Source organism: Calypte anna, chromosome 3 (assembly GCF_003957555.1).
Source record: "Calypte anna isolate BGI_N300 chromosome 3, bCalAnn1_v1.p, whole genome shotgun sequence".
Classification (NCBI taxonomy): domain Eukaryota; kingdom Metazoa; phylum Chordata; class Aves; order Apodiformes; family Trochilidae; genus Calypte; species Calypte anna.
The window spans coordinates 58019183-58039854 of NC_044246.1; the positions used below are offsets into that span (position 1 = coordinate 58019183).

General features: G+C 37.6%; 1 protein-coding gene across 3 annotated transcripts in view; it reads left to right on the plus strand.

Annotated features, from left to right (window-relative positions):
- The window catches only part of MAP3K5 (mitogen-activated protein kinase kinase kinase 5), a 103701-nt gene that overhangs the window by 63169 nt on the left and 19860 nt on the right, over positions 1–20672 (plus strand). For all 3 annotated transcript variants that reach the window (XM_030447658.1, XM_008494049.2, XM_030447659.1), the window contains 8 exons: positions 452–605; positions 3680–3787; positions 9034–9083; positions 14035–14130; positions 15124–15205; positions 17213–17346; positions 19258–19385; positions 20197–20333. In XM_030447658.1, the coding sequence (XP_030303518.1) occupies positions 452–605; positions 3680–3787; positions 9034–9083; positions 14035–14130; positions 15124–15205; positions 17213–17346; positions 19258–19385; positions 20197–20333 (889 nt within the window). The remainder of the gene's footprint in view (positions 1–451; positions 606–3679; positions 3788–9033; positions 9084–14034; positions 14131–15123; positions 15206–17212; positions 17347–19257; positions 19386–20196; positions 20334–20672) is intronic.

Sequence of the window (20672 nt, forward strand, 5' to 3'; positions counted from 1 at the left end):
CCAAAAAAGCTGCTTAGATTAGCTGTTGCCATCCTTGTAGGATAATCAGTTCCAGAGCATCACATGTAGAAAGTTAAACTAGGAAACTTTTCACCTCAGTTTTTGTTTGAGGTTAGTCACTACTGAAAAAGGTTACATGAGCTCAGTTTGGTCCATGGGTAGAGGATTTAGTGATTTCATGAAGCTTTCATGGTTTAGGATAGGCAACAGTATATGGGATCAGGAATATATGCAGCAGGGAGCATCCCAGAACTCATTTGTATTTCAGGGTACTAACACAGCATCACATTTCCAGTTCTAAATGAGGAATTGTTCTTCTTAAAAAACAGTCCTAGAGAACAAAAGTCTTACTGGCTGCAATGGTGAATGCTTCAGTTGTGATTAAAGGTAGAGACAATATTATTTACAAACTGTATTAAATTTACTACCTGTCTATACTTGGATGATACAGGTACCTGAAGTCTATTGTAGAGACTATTTTGATACATCAACATTTCAAGAAACTGACTCCAGAACAACATACAGCCAAACAGGAACTTGTGGACTTCTGGATGGACTTCCTTGTTGAAGCCACAAAGACAGATGTGTCTGTTGTTCGATTTCCAGTAAGTGCTTATTTACTTGTTGTTAGTTTTTGGTTGTTTTTTGTTTTTTTTTTTAATAAATTGACAAGAAGGAAATGAACACAAAGCACTGCTTGTTTTTAGGTTGCCAGACAATAAATTACTTGTCAAAAAGAATTATATTTGGCCTATATATTAGATTGGTTTTACTTGATTGTACATGGCTACAATGGGATTGCACTGTGTGTTCCATATGAACGTAATGAAGAAAAAAAGTAAAAATAGAACCTTGCTATTTAGCCTTTGTACCAACGCATATACTTCTAAAGCAAACCTTTACAGTGTATTCCAGGTGATACTATATTAACTATATTATCTTTTCAAGTAAAGATATTTAAGATCAGTCTCTTTCTAGCTCAGCATGCTTTGCATACCCTACTGCCAATTAAGCATGTGCTCTGTTAGAGGTTAAAAATCAACCTAAGAAGTCAGAAATCTGCTGTTCCGGATACTAGTGGTGTTTTGACACCACTGCACTATAAGTGTGTATGTAGTTTTTGTATTTCTTCCACAAATATTTTTCTTAAAATTTGAATTGATATTGTACAATGTTCTGATGGTATACTGTAAAAAGATCATTGTTCCCTGTGTACATTTGTACTATATACATATAGATAATTAATAGATAACTAATGCCTTAGATTAGCCTTTCAGCTAACCATTAACAAATACATCTTTGTTGTTTTAAAAAGCAGTTGCTATTGAAAACAGATTCTTGAAGTACATACTGGTTATTTAGTACAGTTCTCCTGTGTGTAGATGGGCCAACAAATCATAGAATCATATGAATCATAGAATGTCAGGTTGGAAGGGACCTCAAGGATCATCTGGTTCAGAATTTCTAATATTACTGTTTATATGGTATGTCCCAGCATCCCATTGAGCTGAAACTTAAAACTTAGCCATGTGGGGGGGACCATAAGGAAGGCTCTAGGACTGACCAGCAACAGCTTGAGATACTAAAGTGAAAGCAACATGAGAGTCCCCAAGGAATCTGGTTCTGCATCTCCATGGAAAATGGGTGTAAAGTTTTGCAGGGAAGCAGAAAATATTTTGAATCCTCTCTTTTCTGTAAAAGACAAGACCATATTCTTTTTAGATGTTTTGGTAATGAAATGGTGCAATTTTTAGTCTCTGACTTATGAAACCGTCCAAGTGGAATGGTTTGGATTTTTTATTAATACTAAGAGACAAACTGAAACTGTTTATTGCAATATCATGAGCCAAAAGCTAAACCCACTGATTACATAGTTTTTATTGTACAGGAAGCTGTTCTGGTGTTGCAGACAGGCATACATGTCTTTCATAATACAAAAATCTGTTTGTTCTTATTCAGAAAGAAAATCACGCCGTTCAGTAAGTCAACAAAATGATCCTTAGTACCATTTTTCCCTTCCTCCTCCCAGATTCTGGCAAACTACTTATTCTAAAAGCCATGTTTGCAGATTTCCTTACTGTGAATTGTTCTCAGAGCTGGAACTTCAGGACTTCACTGTCCGTCAGTACTAGCTTAGCTCTCAGTTACTCTCATGTGGTAGCATCAATGTCATCATCCTGTTTTTGGCCTTTGGAGGAAGAAATGATACAGCATGTAGATAACTTGCAATAGGCAGAAGACCCTCATTTTGAAATGGCCAAACCTGATATTAGAAATTTTAGGTGTTTGGAGATGTTAAGTAATATGTTGAAATCCCACTTGACATCATTCACAGTTAAATACCTGGATACTTTTCAGAATTTGACCTTGCAGTCTTTCCAGTGTATCTATGTGCTCATGGACTCTGTATGAGGTGACATGGCTTAGATTTGACCCAAAGCCATGTCTTTTTCCATGGCTTTATACTTAAGTGTTTATGTATTTTTTATAAAGAGATGTAGACCAAGTTGCTCCTGTCAGTCATTATTTGCTAAGAAAATTCTTTGAATTCGAAAAATTTTCAAGAGAGAAATTCTGTATCTTGGATATTTTGAAGATGATGTTTGATTGGCACTTTTATGGGAGGGGGAAGAGTAGGAGAAAATAAAGAGATTACCAGTTTAAACAGCTTAAATTTAGTTCTATTTTATAAACCTCTTCCAGCTGAACACTGAGAGCTAGAAATCCTCCCATGCATGCTGAAGTGGAAGATAGTTTTTTCTTGACTTAATAACAATGCTTTTACATTCTGAAGAATGAGAATACATTTAATATAGAGGCAATATATATTTGGTGATTTAGATAGGAGATTTTAACCACTGAAAAACTAAAATAAATAGTTGTAATGTGAAACCACACTTTGAATAACAAAAATTGGTTGACTTTTTTTTCTTTAAAGCATGCTGGAAGCTTCAAAGATCTAAAAGTGATTCTGGCAGAATATTAGAATGTTGCAGAGTAGCTGGCTTCATTTACAGAGTAGTTCTGTTAGGCTAAATCTTGCTGCATTACACACCATCTCTTTCACATGACAGTTCTAGTTTTTGTTTTGCTTATTCCAGGAAATTTTGTAAAGTCTTCGGCTGTCAGCCTCCTTCAGTGCTTTTTGTTGTTGTTGTTGTTGGTTTTCAGAAAATCACTTGATCTAGTTGCTGCATTTCACACTATTCTAAACAAAGAGCAGTTCAGTCTAGCTCTACGTGGATGTGTATTTCCAATTTTTACCCAAATGCACTTTATTCTTACCAAAAGTGCATTACCGTGAATCTTGTCCGCATGGGAGATGGATGTACTTTATTATACTTGAAAGAGAATGAATTTTGGTGGAAAGTTTTCAAAATCTGATAGTTGTCAGATTATATTGATTATATTCCAATTATATTGATTGGGAAATCAATATATGCTACCATGTGCCACATAAGAGCCTTATATAATAACAAAATTATCATTGGCTTTAAAATAAAATCTTAGGTTACTAACAGCCACACTGAACTAGCCCAGTACCAGAAATTTTACCTTTCATTCTGTTCCTTCTGTTTTTCCTACCATGGTGTGACTACAGAAATAATTGTAGCATATTTTAATGCTTTTTAAATTTCTACATATATTTAACTGATTCTTAACAATTTTTTTCTACAAGGTTTTAATATTAGAACCAACAAAAATCTATCAGCCCTCTTATCTCTCCATGAACAGTGAAGCTGAGGAGAAGACTGTATCTATCTGGCATGTGCTGCCTGATGACAAGGTAATGCCATTATGCTGTCTTGTTTTTTCAAAGTCTAAAAATATGCATGGTACATAATGCATATAACATGTAAACAGTTGGATCTAATGATGGATTCTGCAAAGGAGAGAAGTGTTTTAGTAACACACAGGAAAACTGGACATCTGTTGCTGTGCATTTTTTTTTCTTTTTTCTTTTTTTTTTCCTTAAATATAAGTTTTTCCTGCTATTCAACAGATCTTCTGTCTCCATAATTTTAAAAAATAACTTGCATCTTCTTTTGGGGTGTTTTAAACCAGTGTACAATGTACCACAAGTCTTTTCTTTAAGACTGTGTAGGTAATTTACAGTACACAACTAATGTAATATGAAATAACTTAAGCAGAGCTATCTTCTTTCTATACTTGCAGTATTGCTTGTCAGATGTGGTAAATACTTCTTTAACATAGAAGTAAGAGACTGGTGTCTTGAAGTAGGAGCAGAATCAGTCAAAAGCCAAAGAAGTACTTGGCAGGATAGATGCTCAGAATTTGCAAAAGCTGGGTAGTCCATATGTCAAGGTGTGAGATAGCCAGGCACATTTGGAAAGAAATTTAGAAAAATCTGGAGTTGCAAAGGGAGAGGAAAAACCAGAATGGTTGTTGCCTTCTGGGATGCTGAGGAAGCAAAATTCTGGTAAGAGTGAAGACAGGGAGGAATTCACAGAACCTCGGAGCACAGAAACATGGGGGGAATACTTGAAGAGTGAATGGTGGCAGAGTCAGCAGGAGGCACAACTCTGGAGGTGGTGCAGTTCACAAGAACTGTCATTGTTCATTCTTCTGTGGCATCCTTTTGTTTGCCTACAGGATAGGACAGTGAAGACTTATTTTTCAGGTGATCCATCCTTCAGCTTTTGTACTTTTAGTCTGCTAAAAGCAAAACATTTTTTTGTGTGGAATATGTGTGTGACTGTACTACTGAGAATTTTTGTTGTGAGTTCATGAGAAAATACAAATGGACAGTGGCTGAAATAGCATATTTAGAGTACAAACTGAAGCATTTGCCTAAATTGATGATTTATGTTTGTTTGTGGTTTATTCCAACCGATATTTTTCCAAGTATGGTCAGCCTCTGAGAATAGTATAAAAAAAGTAAATCTATGCAATTCTTGGACAAAACCACAGTAAACAATGGTTTGTCAGTGCTACTGAATAAACCTTGCTATTTTAAAGTATCTGTTCTAAAAATATTTCGGTATTCAGAATTTCACTGCCTTTAGAAACTGCTAGTACGTTCATAGATTTTTGGTGGGTTTGTGGGCTATTTTGTGTGTGGATGTTGTTCACCTCTAAACAATGCTTATCATTCTGTTAAGTGGCTTATCAAAAGTATAAAAAGGAACGTATGCCTAGAAGGAATTTTCTGAACTATTAAGTCCTGTTCACCTCTGTTGCAGATACTCTTGCCATATGATGTATTGCAATAAGTGATCAAGCTCTGTCTGAGTACTAGGGTAGGTTGCACAGCTAACTGTGCTGGAAAGAGATTTGAGAATGCCACTATATTCCTAGGAGGAGCCTGGAGTGGAGTTGAGTACTGCTGGAGAAGTAGAACAACACCTTAGGCCTTCCAGCTTTTAGTCTGAATTTGTATGTTCCCATTTCATACCCATTTGTTGTCTTGCTAAAACAGTGTTTATGTTAAGTGGTTCCTTTTTCTCTCTGGTCTTTACCTTGCAGTATTTTTTATGGATAATCCTAATATCTCTTTGTGGATTTTTATAGTTTTTTTCTTAGGTAAAGCAAGCAAGCTTGGTGTACAGGCTGCAGATGGCACCTCATTTCCATGACTGCTTGATCCAGTTTGAGCTAACCTAACTTGAGAATGTGCATTCGTATTCCAAAAGTTGTATTTCATGGTGCACTCGTATTCTTTTCAGCTTCTGGGATATTTTGCTTGATACTTTCAGAAAAGATGTTTTTCAAATCTGTGTCACACAGAAAGATTTGGATGTATCATTGTACCTGTTTGGTGTTCAGCAGATGGGTGTTTTGGCTTTGTAGACTTTACAACCTTTGCTTTGTAGCCGTTTTTGTTATTGCAGTTCTGTTACTTCATTTTTAAAATTTCTTCATAGTATGTTTCATCTTTCATTTTCTCCCACACACACCCTACACCCTATGCCTTCCCCCTCCTCCCCCCCCCCCTCGATCTTCTTCCTGATTTGGGAAATGCATCTCTGTATTTTCTGGAGATTAGTGTTTAAATATTTTTTTTCTGCTGTGGTATTATTCAACAGCATTACACACTGTTGGTTTTGAGTGCACTCTGTAGTATTTTTGCTCTGAATGTTTACTGTGGTGAGCTCATTGAATAGCCCAAGATCTGATTGATACTCACTGCAGGCATCCTTGCCCTGGGAACCATCATACCCATCAAAAGAAAGCAGTGGGCAGTTTGGTAGTTACCCCTGTGGCTGTATAATTATTGTCTGTTGTTTTGTCAAAATCCTTAGAATCCCTCAGAAGCTTTACAGGGAGAAAAGGGACTGGAGACATTGGCGGACACCAGCTTCCTTTTCACTGAAATATACTCAGTATATAATTTGTCTTTGATAAGAGATTTTGAGAAGGAAGTATGTGTATTTTCTGTGAGGAGGAAGCCTCTTGCCTTGGTCTTTACTGGGCTGAAACCAGGCATTTTAAAGGCTGGTTAAGAAGCAAAGACCTCTATCCCTATTGCAAGGAATGGGTTGAAAATTTCTTCAACTAGACAATTCCCACCTACCTAGCATAAGGTCTTTATCAACTTCAGATTCATTTTGGCTCATAAATTAATGCTTCTACTTCTTTTCCGTAGATCAGTCAGTGCTATAAGAATAAGAATTGTGACTTATAACAAGTATGAACTTTCTTACATGCACAAAGAAACTGAATTTCTGTTTCAAGTCCAGTGGAGCCTGCAGCTGGCAATGGTGTAATCAATAGGCAAATGGAGAAATAATGTGGTATCTTCCTTTTCCAAGGCTTTTTTTTTTTTTAGCAACATATCTTAACATTTATGCTTTTAACAATACCAAGTTCAACTTAAAAAAATGCCTATAAAAAACCAGCATTATATTTTGTAGAATACATGCTACCTTTGCCTTGCAGTTCCCTAATTATAGAAGCCCTTTTTTGTGGGGGGCTAGAGGAATGGAGCAGTGCTGTTTGCAAGTAAGTTTTATTTCAGACAGCCTCTCTCTGTTTCATGTTGGCTTCTGAATTAATTTTAAGTTTTGTTTTGAGTGGTTGGTGTTTTTGTGCCTAACCAAAGAACAGATGTTGAATTTGGATAGCACGCCTGATATATTTACTCCAATGTATTCAAAATTTGGCAAGATTTTGAGGGACATAACTTTTATATTATTTCACTGCCTGAGAACTTAGTGGATGGTAAATAAAAGATGTATAAATATGCAAGAGATTAGTAGAATGTAGATGATAGGTAAATCTTATACAGTACTTTAGGCTTTTTGTTTTGCTTATTGAGCATTTCTCCCTGTCAGAGTGTATATTTTAACATTTTTAGACTTTAGGTTATTCCAAGTAATGGGAATTGGACTAGTATCAATAGCTAAGCTCTGAAGAGAGTTTCCAATCATGGAGAATTGCAAAGTGGCAGAGTCTGTATTTGGAGGGAGGAGTAAAAGACAGCACAGATACACCCTCCTTACTAGCAGTGGGATTGACTTGGTGACCTTTTTTCAAACAAGAGAACCAGGGAGCTTGAATAGTAGTTTCACAAACCCTTTGTACTAGCATCAGTTATCTTCACCCCCTCCCCCTTCAATATGCAGTCCTGCTTTTTCTTAATATCAGGATATTTGGTCCCTGTAGCCCACTGGAGAAACCCTTTGCCCCATTTAAATTTGGAGATACTCGAGTGATGGTTCTGTACTTTACAGTTAGCGTGAAGTTCGTGCTTCAAGAAGGATGTTTTCTTGTATTTTTTGGTAGGTTGTGTTATTACACATTTTATATTAGCATCACAACCTGTAATGTGATTTGAGCAGACAGGAAAGAATTACAGAGGAGGAGAAAATTTATGTAGGAAGCCTTACAGAAAGCTGTTACAGCTGGGAGAATTATTTCCTCTACCGTTTCCTGCACATTGTGCAACTATTTTGGCACTGTATCTGCTCTGACTTCTGTATCTTTCTCTATTCGTTAAATGTTTTACAAGCTATACATTTTCATTTCTTCTTTTGGAATACATTTTATTACGTTTGTGTTCCACACTATGCCCTTATACTATAAGTTACCTCTGCACAAGAAGTGTCTCCATGCCTTTTAATTACTCAGGTCACTAAAATGTCAAAAGAAATTAATCTCTAGAAAGCAGATGTGTTGCTCACTGTGGTGGGATCCAAGGTTGTCATCACTTTGAGATGGTGTAGCTCTATCTTTTCCTGAAAAGAGAATGTTTTCATTAGAGGATACAAAAGGCTTTAGTTTGCTACATTAAAGATTTATTATTATGTAAACATAGAGGAATATGACTGTCTACAGAGAGAACTCAGTTGTGCTGAATGTGACAGATACAATTTTAAAAGATGTGAAAATAGTTGAGGCTTGGTTATTTTTGTTTTCTCAGGGTGGTTTCTTTCTTCCAGCGGCTCTTAAGGGTTTTGGTGCATTCTTACTGCTCTCTTCTGAAGTCCTGGGGAAATAGCCTCCTTTCTGTTTCTTTAGACACGGGGCCTTCAGATTTCCTCCTTCCCTGAGCAATTCCTCCTACTTTTCAAGAATTTCCCACTTTGCTTTTCAGCACCAGACTTCCTGCTTGTAGCTCTCTCCACTTGGTCTTCCCATGTGCTGGGGCACTGGGCACACAGAGCTTGCTCTTGTTATTCTCTGAGGTGGAATTTCCCCTCCACCCTGCTTTCCAGAGGGTCATGTGTGACCTCAGGCTCAGCACCTAGACCAGGCATCCCTGGCATCCCTTCTGATCTGCTGTTTTGCATGCTTTCTAAAATAATATATTGTGTATGCTGAGTGAAGAGACCAAAAAAAAAAAACAAAACCAAAAACCAAACCCCAAACTTTTAAAGAGAAGTTGCTTTGGTTTTGGGCTAGGAAAAAAACAAAACAATGGCCTGAAAAATAAGTTAAAAGGTAATGGGCTGTTGTAATTCCAGAAATTTTCTTCCCATCGCTTGAGTTTCTGTCTAGAAGACATGCTTACTGGTACTTTATTCAGAAGAAGGAATGTTTTATCTATTTATTTTCTTCTGCATGTTACAGAAAGGTATCCATGAGTGGAACTTCAGTGCTGCTTCTATCAGGGGAGTAAGGTAAGTTGTTTCCCTTTCATACTTTGAAATGAAAAGAGTAGTTGAAGAAATATCCTGCTAGGCTGCTGCTGTACCAGACACAGGCTTGGTTTGCAGAGGATTGCAGGTACTTTCACAAGGTGCCCAGCTTTAAGTGAAGTCTTGTTCCAGATTCAGAAATGACCACTTGCAGAGTTCCCTAAGTAAAAATTAGCAAATATAGAGCATTGAATTAAAGAGCTTACATTTTCTGCAAGCTTTCTTCATGCTAATTAAGGTTGACTTAAAATAACTGCCAATGTTTTATGTCATTTTACCTGACATGAGCTGCCTGGTGCACAGAATATGTAAGTTAGAAAGTTACTTGGATGCAGAGCAGGAGGATTTGAGGAACTGAGAAGATTGGGATGTCTTGCACTATCCTAATTGCTTACCTGTTGTTGGGTTTTGGTGTGAGTGTATACTCTGGGTTTCTTTTGTTTCTGTGTCTCTTTATGGATGTGGCAGCAAATCTGTCAGAGAAGGTCACAGTTGAAGTAAAGCTACAAAATGAAAACTTGAAGAAAGCTGAAGAGGGAGTCAATAGAGGAAGAAGGAAAAAAAAAACCAAACCAAAAAAAAACCTCATCAACCTCTAACCTCCCAAAGTTTCACATGGAGTAGGAGGTTAACATGAAGTAATAAATCACAGGGTCAGGAATGGCTTGACTGGATTAGAAGAGAATGATGTTATATGTTCAAGGACATCTTTCTTTTCTTCAGCACACTTCCTTTGTGGGACAGGACTTGTGAGTTAATGACAGAGGAGAAACTTTGCCATCTTGATTTCAGCAGAATGTTTTCTGTCTATGAGGGAGAATTCTTCACTGGTTTGTGTACCATATTGCCAGTAGAGAACAGCCAAAATCAGAACTAGTGGGTCTGCTCTGATAGTACAGGTTGAATGTAGTCTGTACCCTGTTTGGCAAGGTCCAGCCTTGCAAATTTTATCTTCTGATAGTAAGAAAGTAGTGTTCTAGCACTGCTGTGTTGTCTTTAGATCAAGTCTTCATCTTAGTCTTACCAATCATCCCTGCACAAACACCCCTGTCCCCCCCCTCCAGATTTATCTGTACTTTGGCATCCTGCACCTTTTCACTTTGGTGTTTGCTTTAGTGTGGTTTTAGGGAAAAAAAAAAAAAGTCCAGAAATCATAGATTTTTTTCTTTTTTTTTTAAAACAGACATTTCTCTGTTCTAATAATAACTGTTTCATACACACAAAATTGTTGCTATGTCTGCAGGACATTTTTGCACAGATGGATGCTTCTTTTTACTTCCAAAAAGTAACTTAAAAAAACAAACTATCAATAGGCACAAAAAATCAGTCCTGCGGGATTCAGCTTATTTTAGGCAAAAATTGAAATTATACACTTAGTTCAGTCTGGTTTGGGTTCTGATTACAGTATATTTTTGTGCACTTCTAAAAAAAGAAAAAAGAAGTATTTCTTATCCTTGCTTTTTTCCTTTCCCTCCCCCTTATTAAACTATGCTGTGTTCAGTACTCTTTCTGGTGCACCCTTCTGCATTTGTTCTTTAGGCTGACAATTATAATTTAATTTGTCAGTTAAATTTCCAATCTATTCTACTGGACAGATGACCAGAACAACTTGGAAGGATTTACAGTGAGCCAAGAGTCATTGTGAATTTTTAGAAAACTCTCTGACTGCCTCCGTGAGGAGCTGCAGGGGAAAGTCTTTATCCTGTGCAAGCATAAAACTGAGTATGCCTTTTTTCATTTTCTTTCCTTCTTCCAAATGTGGGCAAGTCTCTGATCACTTCATTTTTCAGTGTGTTTCAGGGTTTTTTTTCCTAGTTTTATGAGGGCAGGTATTCTTTGGAATGGGATAGCCTTTAGAACCAGACCTGCTTCTAATCTATTTTTGTATCAAGTCTGGTTTTGGCTCCTTAGAAGGGTAGGACTCCTGGGAATGGGGGTGTTCCCAAATTGAGGAGGCTGTTCAGCCTTTTTAGACTAGTAAGAGCCAGCTTTAGAATTGCAGCCTTAATGTACAAGGCAGGTCTTTGTACATGAATCTCAGGGATTTTTTTGACAAAGACCTCCATAAATATTTACTGGATTACATAAGGAGACAGCAGGTCTGAAGAGACAGCTCAGAGAAATGACTAATGTTTTGTTAAGTACTTCAAGGAAGTGACTGAGAGTTCACTTCTTCTGTGTGCCATGCATCAGCTGATCTGATCAGCATCTTATTTAATGAGAAATAGAATTCAGCTCTCAAGAATTGAAAAGGGATTTGGGAAGCGTTTGAAGAGTAGCCCAGTGCTAAATCATAGCCTTTGTGCAGAAGTGTCATAGAAATTTGATTTCGCTCAGCAAAGTCATTGATTAGCAGTTTGTGTGATGATGTGAGTAACTGCTTTTGTCATATGCCTTCCTGACCTCTTAAACACAAATGTTTGTTATTGAATTGGGCCAAAAAGTACTGTTAATCTTCAGGGCTTCATCAGAGCTTTTGAAACTTGGCTGCTACCCTAAGGTGCTTTGCATTTTAGGTTGTGCAGAAAAGTCCATAATGTTCTGCAGAGCTGACACCCTATGAGTAAGAAGGACACCATTTTTATTTTTCCAATTTAAAAATAAAAGATAAAATAGCAGCCTGCAGCTGCTAGACTATGAGCTGGCTTTTTTCTTAGTGTTTGGGAGAAGTCTTGGCTTATGAAATAATTGCTGTTCATGTTGTTTCCATGGGAGAGTGCCTGAGAGGTCATGCTGATGAATTTAGTGTTAGAAAAAGTTGTATTCAGATCTGCATCCAGTTTTTTAGTAGCTTGAGAATTGACAGCAAGGTTGTTCATCTTCCATCCCAAGTTCTTGGAGCTTGGAATCTCATCAGACTACTTAATTGTGAAAGTAAGAGGTTGTCTGTACTGCTGTGCTACTAGAAAACAGCCAAAGTTCCACAGAGTTGCTTTTCCATGGTTGCTGCCAATGCTCTACTGTTTTATCCACTGCTTCATCTGCAAGTGTCAGTAAGCAGCAGTTACAGCGTTTGCAGTGTTTCTCATTGGCCAAGGAGAGTTTTGCATGCACATGAGCTGGGCACAAGTCTACACTGCATCATGCTTCCCCATGTGTTTTAGGAGATTTGCAAATCAGGCTCCAAATCTGCTGTTGCACAAGTCAGCAGGTACCAGGTGTTCTCTGGAGCTGCCAGAATGAGGCATCTCCTGGGTAAATTATTCTGTCTCTTTCTCTAACTTGGTGGGTTTTTAGTCTCCCTTTTTTTCACTTGGACACCTCTTTTCAGGGGAAAAGCAACATATAAACAATGTAAACCCTCATTTAAAGGCCTTAAATGTTTGTGAATTTGCCTGCCCTCTGTGTGCACTCCACATTCTTACCCTTTTATTCACTGCTGTGTTAGTTAGTGGGCTTGATAGTTTAATCAGTATAATGTTAAAAGTTGCCTGGAACTTGAAACGAGTGTGTAATTCTGTTAATATCAGTTACTCCGTATCTGGAGATTGTACCTCTATGGTTCAAAAACTTGAACTACTAGTTACTTTATAGGATGGGGACAGTGACTTTTCTCCTCAATGTGTACATCAGGTAGCACTTACAAATGTTTCCTGCTGTAAAATAAATGAATCACCACACCCAAAGACACATATTCTTATAATGAAACTCACTTTTCTCATAAGCAGATTTATAAAAGGCAGCCCCCCCAACTTGTCTAAAGAGCCATTTGTTTATCAAAAGTTACAGGGTTCTGCAACAGAGGATTTGTAAAAGGAAGCAAGCATCAGACAATCTTAGGCATCTAGTAAAGGTTGAAAATTGCAAATATTTCCTGATATTTCAAGAAAAGCTGTATGTTTATCAAATCATCAGTTCTTTGGTACAATATAGAACCCTATTCTACTTGTGGTATAAATTAAAAACATGATGGCTATCTTGATCCAGCTAAAGCAGGCTTACTTCACTACAGCTGTGGTTTTTGTCGAGTATCTTAAAAATGTTAATAAAGAGACTTAATTTGTCTTGGTTTCTTAAATACTACATTATAGTCCCTTGTAACATCTCAAGCCACCTTTTCCTTTTTCATAGTGACAATCAGTTGTGCTGCATCAGTTTGACACCTGGCATTCAACATGTGACAAAGTTACAGAAAGAGCTATTTCCAATAATGTTTAGTATTTTCTATAAAGGACAGAGTATTGCTATAGATACAAAACAGTTCTGGTGAATATGAGCATCTTTGCAAGAGCTGCAAATATTTGAAGTAGGAAACTGCCAACTACCAGAGTTGGCACCTTTTCTGCTCCTCGGAGGTATCTATGCATCCATAAGAAAATGGCATACAAACTTTTTCATTCTTTGTTCTTCTGTTATAGCAGGTAACACCAAAACTGACAAAAGGTGTGGGTAGGTAAGGGTGGTCAAGTAATTCCCCTAATTTTTTGATTCTGACTTAATTTTAAAATATTTTTCCAAAGTGTTGTCAATGTACTAATTTGCAAGGAACCAATCAGAATTTTTTTTATTCATGATTGAGCGGTGGCTGATCACTAAAGTGGGAAGAACTCATGATTTGGGTTCAAAGTCCAGCTTTCTAAAGTGGTCCTGAAAAGGTGTTTCATCCTGGCTGCAGTAGTGGAAATTAAGGGCCTTGCCTAAATGCACTGGAGACAAAAATAACTCTGGTCAACAGAGATAATCCAGTTAATCTCTTTGCTCCTACACTTTTGTGGGCAATTTGTGGACTAGGGGGCAAACTGAATGGTATCAGACAGCAGAATGGGAACTTCAGAGGATGCAAGAGTGTTATTTTACAATAAAGAAAAAAATAGGCTTAGGTTTAATATGGTGCTTTTCTGTATCAAATGGGTTGATTTGTGTTGCTTGACATAACTGGTAGAAGTCCAAATGACTCTTTCCAATAATGTGTTCTGCTTGGCTGTTCTTCCAGCATTTCGAAGTTTGAGGAGCGGTGCTGTTTCCTGTATGTGCTGCACAATTCAGATGACTTTCAAATCTATTTCTGCACCGAACTTCATTGCAGAAGGTATGTCACTTATATTGAACAAACAAACCCAACAAAAAACTCAGATCAAAACCAAAGCTCTCAAAAAAACCTGGCCTTTGATGGGGTAAATGATGTCTGCATGCACAACAGGGACTGACTGTTTCAAAACTGGTGAAAGTTGATCTGAGCATCCTCAGTGGTCGCCATCTTTCATGTGAAAGTTGAGTGCTGTGGTATCCTGGAGATGGATGAGGTTTGAAGGACCAAAGTGCAAGCTCAGACAAACCTTGGAAAAAATATGATTTAAAATTTAATTTTTTTTTCACACACTTTGTGTTATTATTTTTCTAACAACATACTAAGGCTTACTTCTAGTGTTTGTTGCCTTCCTGTCCAACAAAGCATCCTGAACCTAAAATGGACTTTCTGAAGTGGGATCATTTGGAGCAAGAACAGGGCCTGGTCGAGATTTCTTTTCTTGTAACTAAGTTTTTGTTTATGATTATATCATGCTTGGTTTCCGTTATATTAGCATCATGTTTACATAGATTGTAGCAGTATCTGTGCAGAAAACTTGACAAGGATTTTGTTGCTCAAAATTAGAGGTATCTCAGGTTCTCTAAGTTGAGGACTGTGTTCCTGAATTGATCCAGAAGGCATTCCAATAAGAAATTTGAATTCTCATGATGCTTCAGTGCTTTCATTGGATATAAAGAAATGGTGGTATAGGATGATAATTTCACTTGCTACCTAGATTTTTGAAATATGAATTCCATTAATTATTTCAGACATCATGAATGTCTTGCACATGCAAAAGGAGTATGTAAAAGGAGCAGGAAAACTACAGATTTTGACTGCTAATTCTCTGTGTAGAAAAAACCATATTTTTCTTTTTGCCAACAAGCTTCTACACTGCATTTATACTTAATGTATTTAAGACTGGTTGTGGTCATTCATTACTTTGGAGAGAAGTGTTCTCTTTGTCCCCACACTGTCTCAAGTGTATATTTGGTTTTCTTTTCTTTTTAACAGGTTTTTTGACATGGTCAACAGTATCACTGAGGAAATAGGGAAAACTACAGAGGAAGGGGAATGTGATGGAGACTCTCTTGAGGTATTTATATTCCACACAGCCACCCCCAACATACTAGGAATTTGGGGCTTCTTGTACAGCATTTCACTGACGGAGTAAAGTACTCATCCTTTCACTGGAAGTAGCTAGACAGTTATCATAGAATCATAGAATTGGCTGGGTTGGAAGGGACCTCAGAGATCATTGAGTCCAACCCTTGAACCACCGTTGCGGTTGCTAGACCATGGCACTGAGTGCCACATCCAGTCTCTAAAGTTATACTTTGCTGTTTATATTTGCTCTTCTACTGTTTATAAATTAATGATCCTTTTCTATGGTCCTCATGTAGTTTTTGTAACTGGCATAATTCACTTCATTCAGTTAGCATAATTCAATTAGCATAAGCACTTGAGTAGGTACTTAACTTGGAAATTATCCAGTTGTGCTTGTACAGAGTGACTCTTGTAACCATTACTTCAGAGTGTAATCGTAGTCAGGCAGCATTAGCATCTGCTTAAATTTTAAAGACTGGTTGTTGGCTGTTTTGTTCATCACTTATGTTATTTGCAGATAATCTGCACAGTAGAGATATAATTGCAGTAGTGGAGAGCTTGTCCTTACTGGTTATCATCTGTAGGCAAGCACTGCCATGAAGAGCAAACTCAAATCAGATGACTTTGCTGCTGAGAGTCAGCTTATACCCTTAACCCCCTAGCTCAGTCACCCTACTTCTGTGACCATCCATCAGCTAAGTTACAGCTTGCTGCACACTGTGTTCTCACCTTTGGTTTCTCTCTGAACATACACGTAGTTGAAAAGTGAATACAAGGCCATTGGGGGCAATGCAGTTTTTAGGGGTCTGGGGCTTTCTTTTAGGTGTCAGGGAACAGGATAGAATGCCTAAGCCCATGCCCTATTACATGAAAAATCTTGTGTCCTGAAACTCTAATGACATCCAGAACTGGGAGTAGTCAGCACTGGATAATGAATGCAGCCTCTGCCCCAGTTCTGATGTTGGCACTTTATGATACATCTGAAATCAGAGATGGAGCAAACAGCAACCACTAGAGTGATTTTTGGTTTCCTGATAATACCCTGTAATGAGAACCATAGGGTGCCTAATTTGTTTATTTTAGCAAGCAGAAAAGCAGTGGGTGACTTGATTAAAGCAGGTAAGTATTTTTACAGGGAAAATTACTATGTGCTAATGGTCTCTTTAATCTGTTGAAGAAAAACAAAATTAAATACGGTGACACCAAAGAATTTTGAATTAATGACTTCACCACGACAGTAATCAATTGTTGAAACCAAGTACTAAAAAGAGTAATGGATTCTCTTCTTTAGTAACAAGATACCAGGATACCAGGTTTTGAGGAAAAAATGAAATACTGTACCTAGGCTTGAGCTACTGGACTTACCAGAGTGTGTGAAATTACATGTCTGTTACACCAGAGCCCAGATCAGATGATCACTCTGATAACCATTTCTGGACTGGCCTTAAGCTCTTAGAAATTCAAATTTAGCTGGAACTGTGCTTGATGCCATGCAATCCTGCCTGACCTTCATTGGCACACTCTGCTGGCTGACCTTGCTCTGTCAAAAGTGAAGTTGTGCTGTTTTTGGAAGACGTAGTCAGGTCAGGAAAGCATGTGGAAGAAATTAAGTGTGTCCTGCCTTGCTTTCTATGGCTGTGTGGGAGCTCTTCTCCTTTTGGTGCAGGGGGCCCTCTGTCGTCTTCTCTTGTTTCTACAGCACCTGCCAGCAGAATTGCAGATGCTGGTGAATAAGTCGTGCAATTGTAACTGAATGGAATAGATAAAAACTAGATTTGCTTTACACACTTACCTGAAACTGCTATGTTAGAAGCCAGTGTTTCCTGTACAATCAGTGGCATGGCTGCGTGGTATCCAGATTGCCTTCGAGTGTTTTTCTTTCCTTTTCCATAGTCTGCAGAAAGCAACTAGTGTCCTAAGTGCCTTAAATATGAGCAGAGTGTCAGATGGAATATATCTTATCCCTCTGTTTCATTTCGTGTTATTTGTTTTGCAGTATGACTATGAGTATGATGAAAATGGTGAGCGAGTCATTCTGGGGAAAGGAACTTACGGCATTGTCTATGCAGGACGAGATTTGAGCAATCAAGTCAGAATTGCTATTAAAGAAATCCCAGAGAGAGACAGCAGGTATAGTAACTGTCTCTGATTCCAAATTTTGTGCATTGTGTAACCTCATCAGTAACATGATCAACCAGTTTGCCAGTCAAAGAGTACCTCTTCTACATAGCTGCAAATAAATTACCTGAATGTGGTATCCTGGAAAGGGATCTGGACTCCAGAAGCCTACTTGGCAAAAAGATTGTTCAGAAGCTTAATGTTACATAGATAGGAAGATCCAGCTTTCTAGGATTTAAAATTTCTCTTTCTTTGTACCACTTAAAGTTTCCTACCAAGTCTCCTTTATTCTAAAATATTAATTGCTTCATCTCACTGGAGAATATTCTTATGCTTTATTTTATTTACTGAATAATTGTATTTGCTCAAAACACAACTGTGCAGTTTAAAAGTGCAGGGGAAAGAATTATTATGGTCTTGCTGTTGGTGCTCTGAATGAATATCCAATAATAAAACTCAGGGGTACAGTCTCGCACATTTTTGCATTTCTGAATGATTAATAGTGTAGTCAGAATCTTTATAGTCATGTGAGAAGAGGTAAGCCAAAATTCAAATTGGCTTCTAGTAAATAGGCTTGGAGTTGCAGAGCTGCCTAATCACATTTGTCATTAATCAAATACTTCCTTTGTTTTCTGCAGCAGTTGTTTTCCAGAGGGCTTTTCAGATGCCCACTTTTTTTTTTTTTTTCCTTTCTCCCTCCACTTTAAGGCATTATCCTCTACTGGTAGCTTGATGTTGTTATTAGGGTGAGCTGATAACTATCTGCCCCAAAAGGGAATGGCATTTACAGACTTACAGTGTTACTTTTACACTAACAACTTGCATTTGTTCTTTGATTGTATTCCTGGCACTTCGCAGGGTCTAATTTCTGGGCTTGAGGCAGAAGGAGCTACCCTTCTAATCACCCTGAATAAATTAATTAAAATTTTTCTGCTCGTTCACTAGGGGACAACAATTGTACCAGTGCTGGTATGAAGTCTATGCTGATAGTGTCCTGCTGAAAGTGAATGTGGCATTAAAACTATTCCTTTTGGTGGCATGTAGCTGCAGTGTTAAATTTGCAGTTATATTTACTTCTCTGTCAGTGTAAACTTCTAAAGATATCTTCCATTTGCAGCTTTTTCTTCAATTTGGACTGACAGAAGGAAGTCTATAACCTTCATCTGTTTCAGCTACCCTGAAAATCTTGACTGCAGATGTTAGTGCTTTAGTGAAAATAGGCACTGAACTCTCATCATGTAATCTACCTTTTTCCAGACAGTACCCAGAATCTGGCAACTGACCTGCTTCCAACTCACCCATGGGTGCAAGAAAAGTGTTAGGGATAGAGCTGCCGAGCTCTGATGTTCTATCCTGGAAAGGGATGTGGACTTCAGAAACCTACTTAGCAAAAAGGTTGTTCAGAAGCTTAATGCTCTGAAAAATGTTTTACCATGGACCAACTTATATCTGATGAAATTGTTTTGATCATTTAATCTGAATATCTCCCCATGAAATGATTCCTGTTTTATTAGTCTGGTAGTTACCACTCTTACGTTCAGATAATACTGCTTTAATTAGTTAAAATTTAAATGTTCATTTGTTTTCATTATTGAGTTGATTTTAATTATGGACTAACTTTATGGTTTACTGGTTTACCAGTTCATCTTGGCTGAATCAAGCTACTTCCCCAACCGTTTGTTTTTTTTCTTTGAGTTAGGCTGGAGAGTTAATTTTCCACACATATTGTTTTGCTCAGCCTGTCTATGTAAAATTATAACATTTCGTGTATGTATGTATCCACAATATTATATATTTTACATATGTTTGGGCTGAAAGAAACCTTAAGGAACATTTAGTTCCAACCCCCCTGCCATGGCTGCAGTAAACACAAGACTTTCTTTCCAAAGGTCAAATTGAATAAACTGCTCCTTTTCTTTTCAGGTACTCCCAGCCTCTGCATGAAGAAATAGCTTTACATAAGCATCTCAAACATAAGAATATTGTCCAGTATTTAGGTTCTCTTAGTGAGAATGGCTTCATTAAGATATTCATGGAACAGGTGCCAGGTGGTAAGTTGTGGGGAAGATTGGTTTGGTAGTTGGTTGGTATGGTTTTTAACATTTTAAAAGTATAAAAAACTATAGTATTGGACATCCAAATGTAGTATTTTTAAATGTCTCTTTCCTAAATTTATAGAGTAAACTTTTCCTTCAAAGTGCTTGAGTCCTCTCATTCAGTATTTAGATAGAATATACTATAGATACAGCTCAGGTCATTGCTATGGCAGTCAAGTTCCTTTTACTTAAAGGTCAGAGATGATGTGGGGTCATCCTACTAGAGAGGCTGTAGGTCTCAGGTGGCTGAGCCCTCCTCAGGTACCTAACACAAGAGAGAGGCAATTGGTGATTGTTGCTTCTGTTTAAGATGAAAGAATTCCCAGCAGCCAGCTGCAAAAAATATCCCACTTCTTGAGCTTAGCTTCTCAAGAAACTGTGGAATTGATGTATGTACAAACATGCACGTCCAGCCTTTTTCACTCTTTTACAACATCACTCTGGCAGAACTTTTCTCCTGGCACAGGGGAGAGCTGAGCACATTGAATGGATTCTGATCTGCCTGCCTGTGGAAGCATGTGGTTTTCTGCTGCAGTTGTGGCCAGTGGAGATACTGAGACTCTCTTTTCAATTAGGCTTGTAATGATGCAAATAAGCATTTGCCGAGGGAGGTTTTTGGTTTATAGAAGAGGTGCCTACACTTGCACTGGGATTGATGTTTGTTACTTTTTTCTTTAAATTCTGGGGAGACTTATTTGGGGAGAATTATTTTTTGGGGGAGAATTCTTTTTTTTTCCTCTTAATTTTTTGCTCTCCAAAATTGTAGGCAGCCTTTCTGCTCTCCTACGATCAAAATGGGGACCATTAAAAAATAATGAGCAGACAATTGGCTTTTACACTAAGCAGATTCTTGAAGGACTAAAATACCTCCATGATAATCAAATAGTGCATCGAGACATAAAGGTAAGAATTTGCAGAGAATTTTCCTGATAGTGTTGTGTAACTGCATAACCATTTACTTGTCCTCTAATTTTAAACAAAATTGTTCTCTGGACGTTCTTCATTGTCACATACCCTCTCTTGCTATTCTAACTGTGAACCATTGTTGATTTGCATTTGCACCAAGAAAATGTATTGGTTTTTTTATTTTAGGAGAATTGACTTAAAGCAACTTAACATATGACAAAATGGATTTTTTATTTCTGTTTTCAATGATGGAACATTCATAAAAGCTTATTAAAAGTGAAGAAGACAAAAACAACAACCAAACAAAGCAAAACTAAAAGTCTTTCTCCCTCTCTT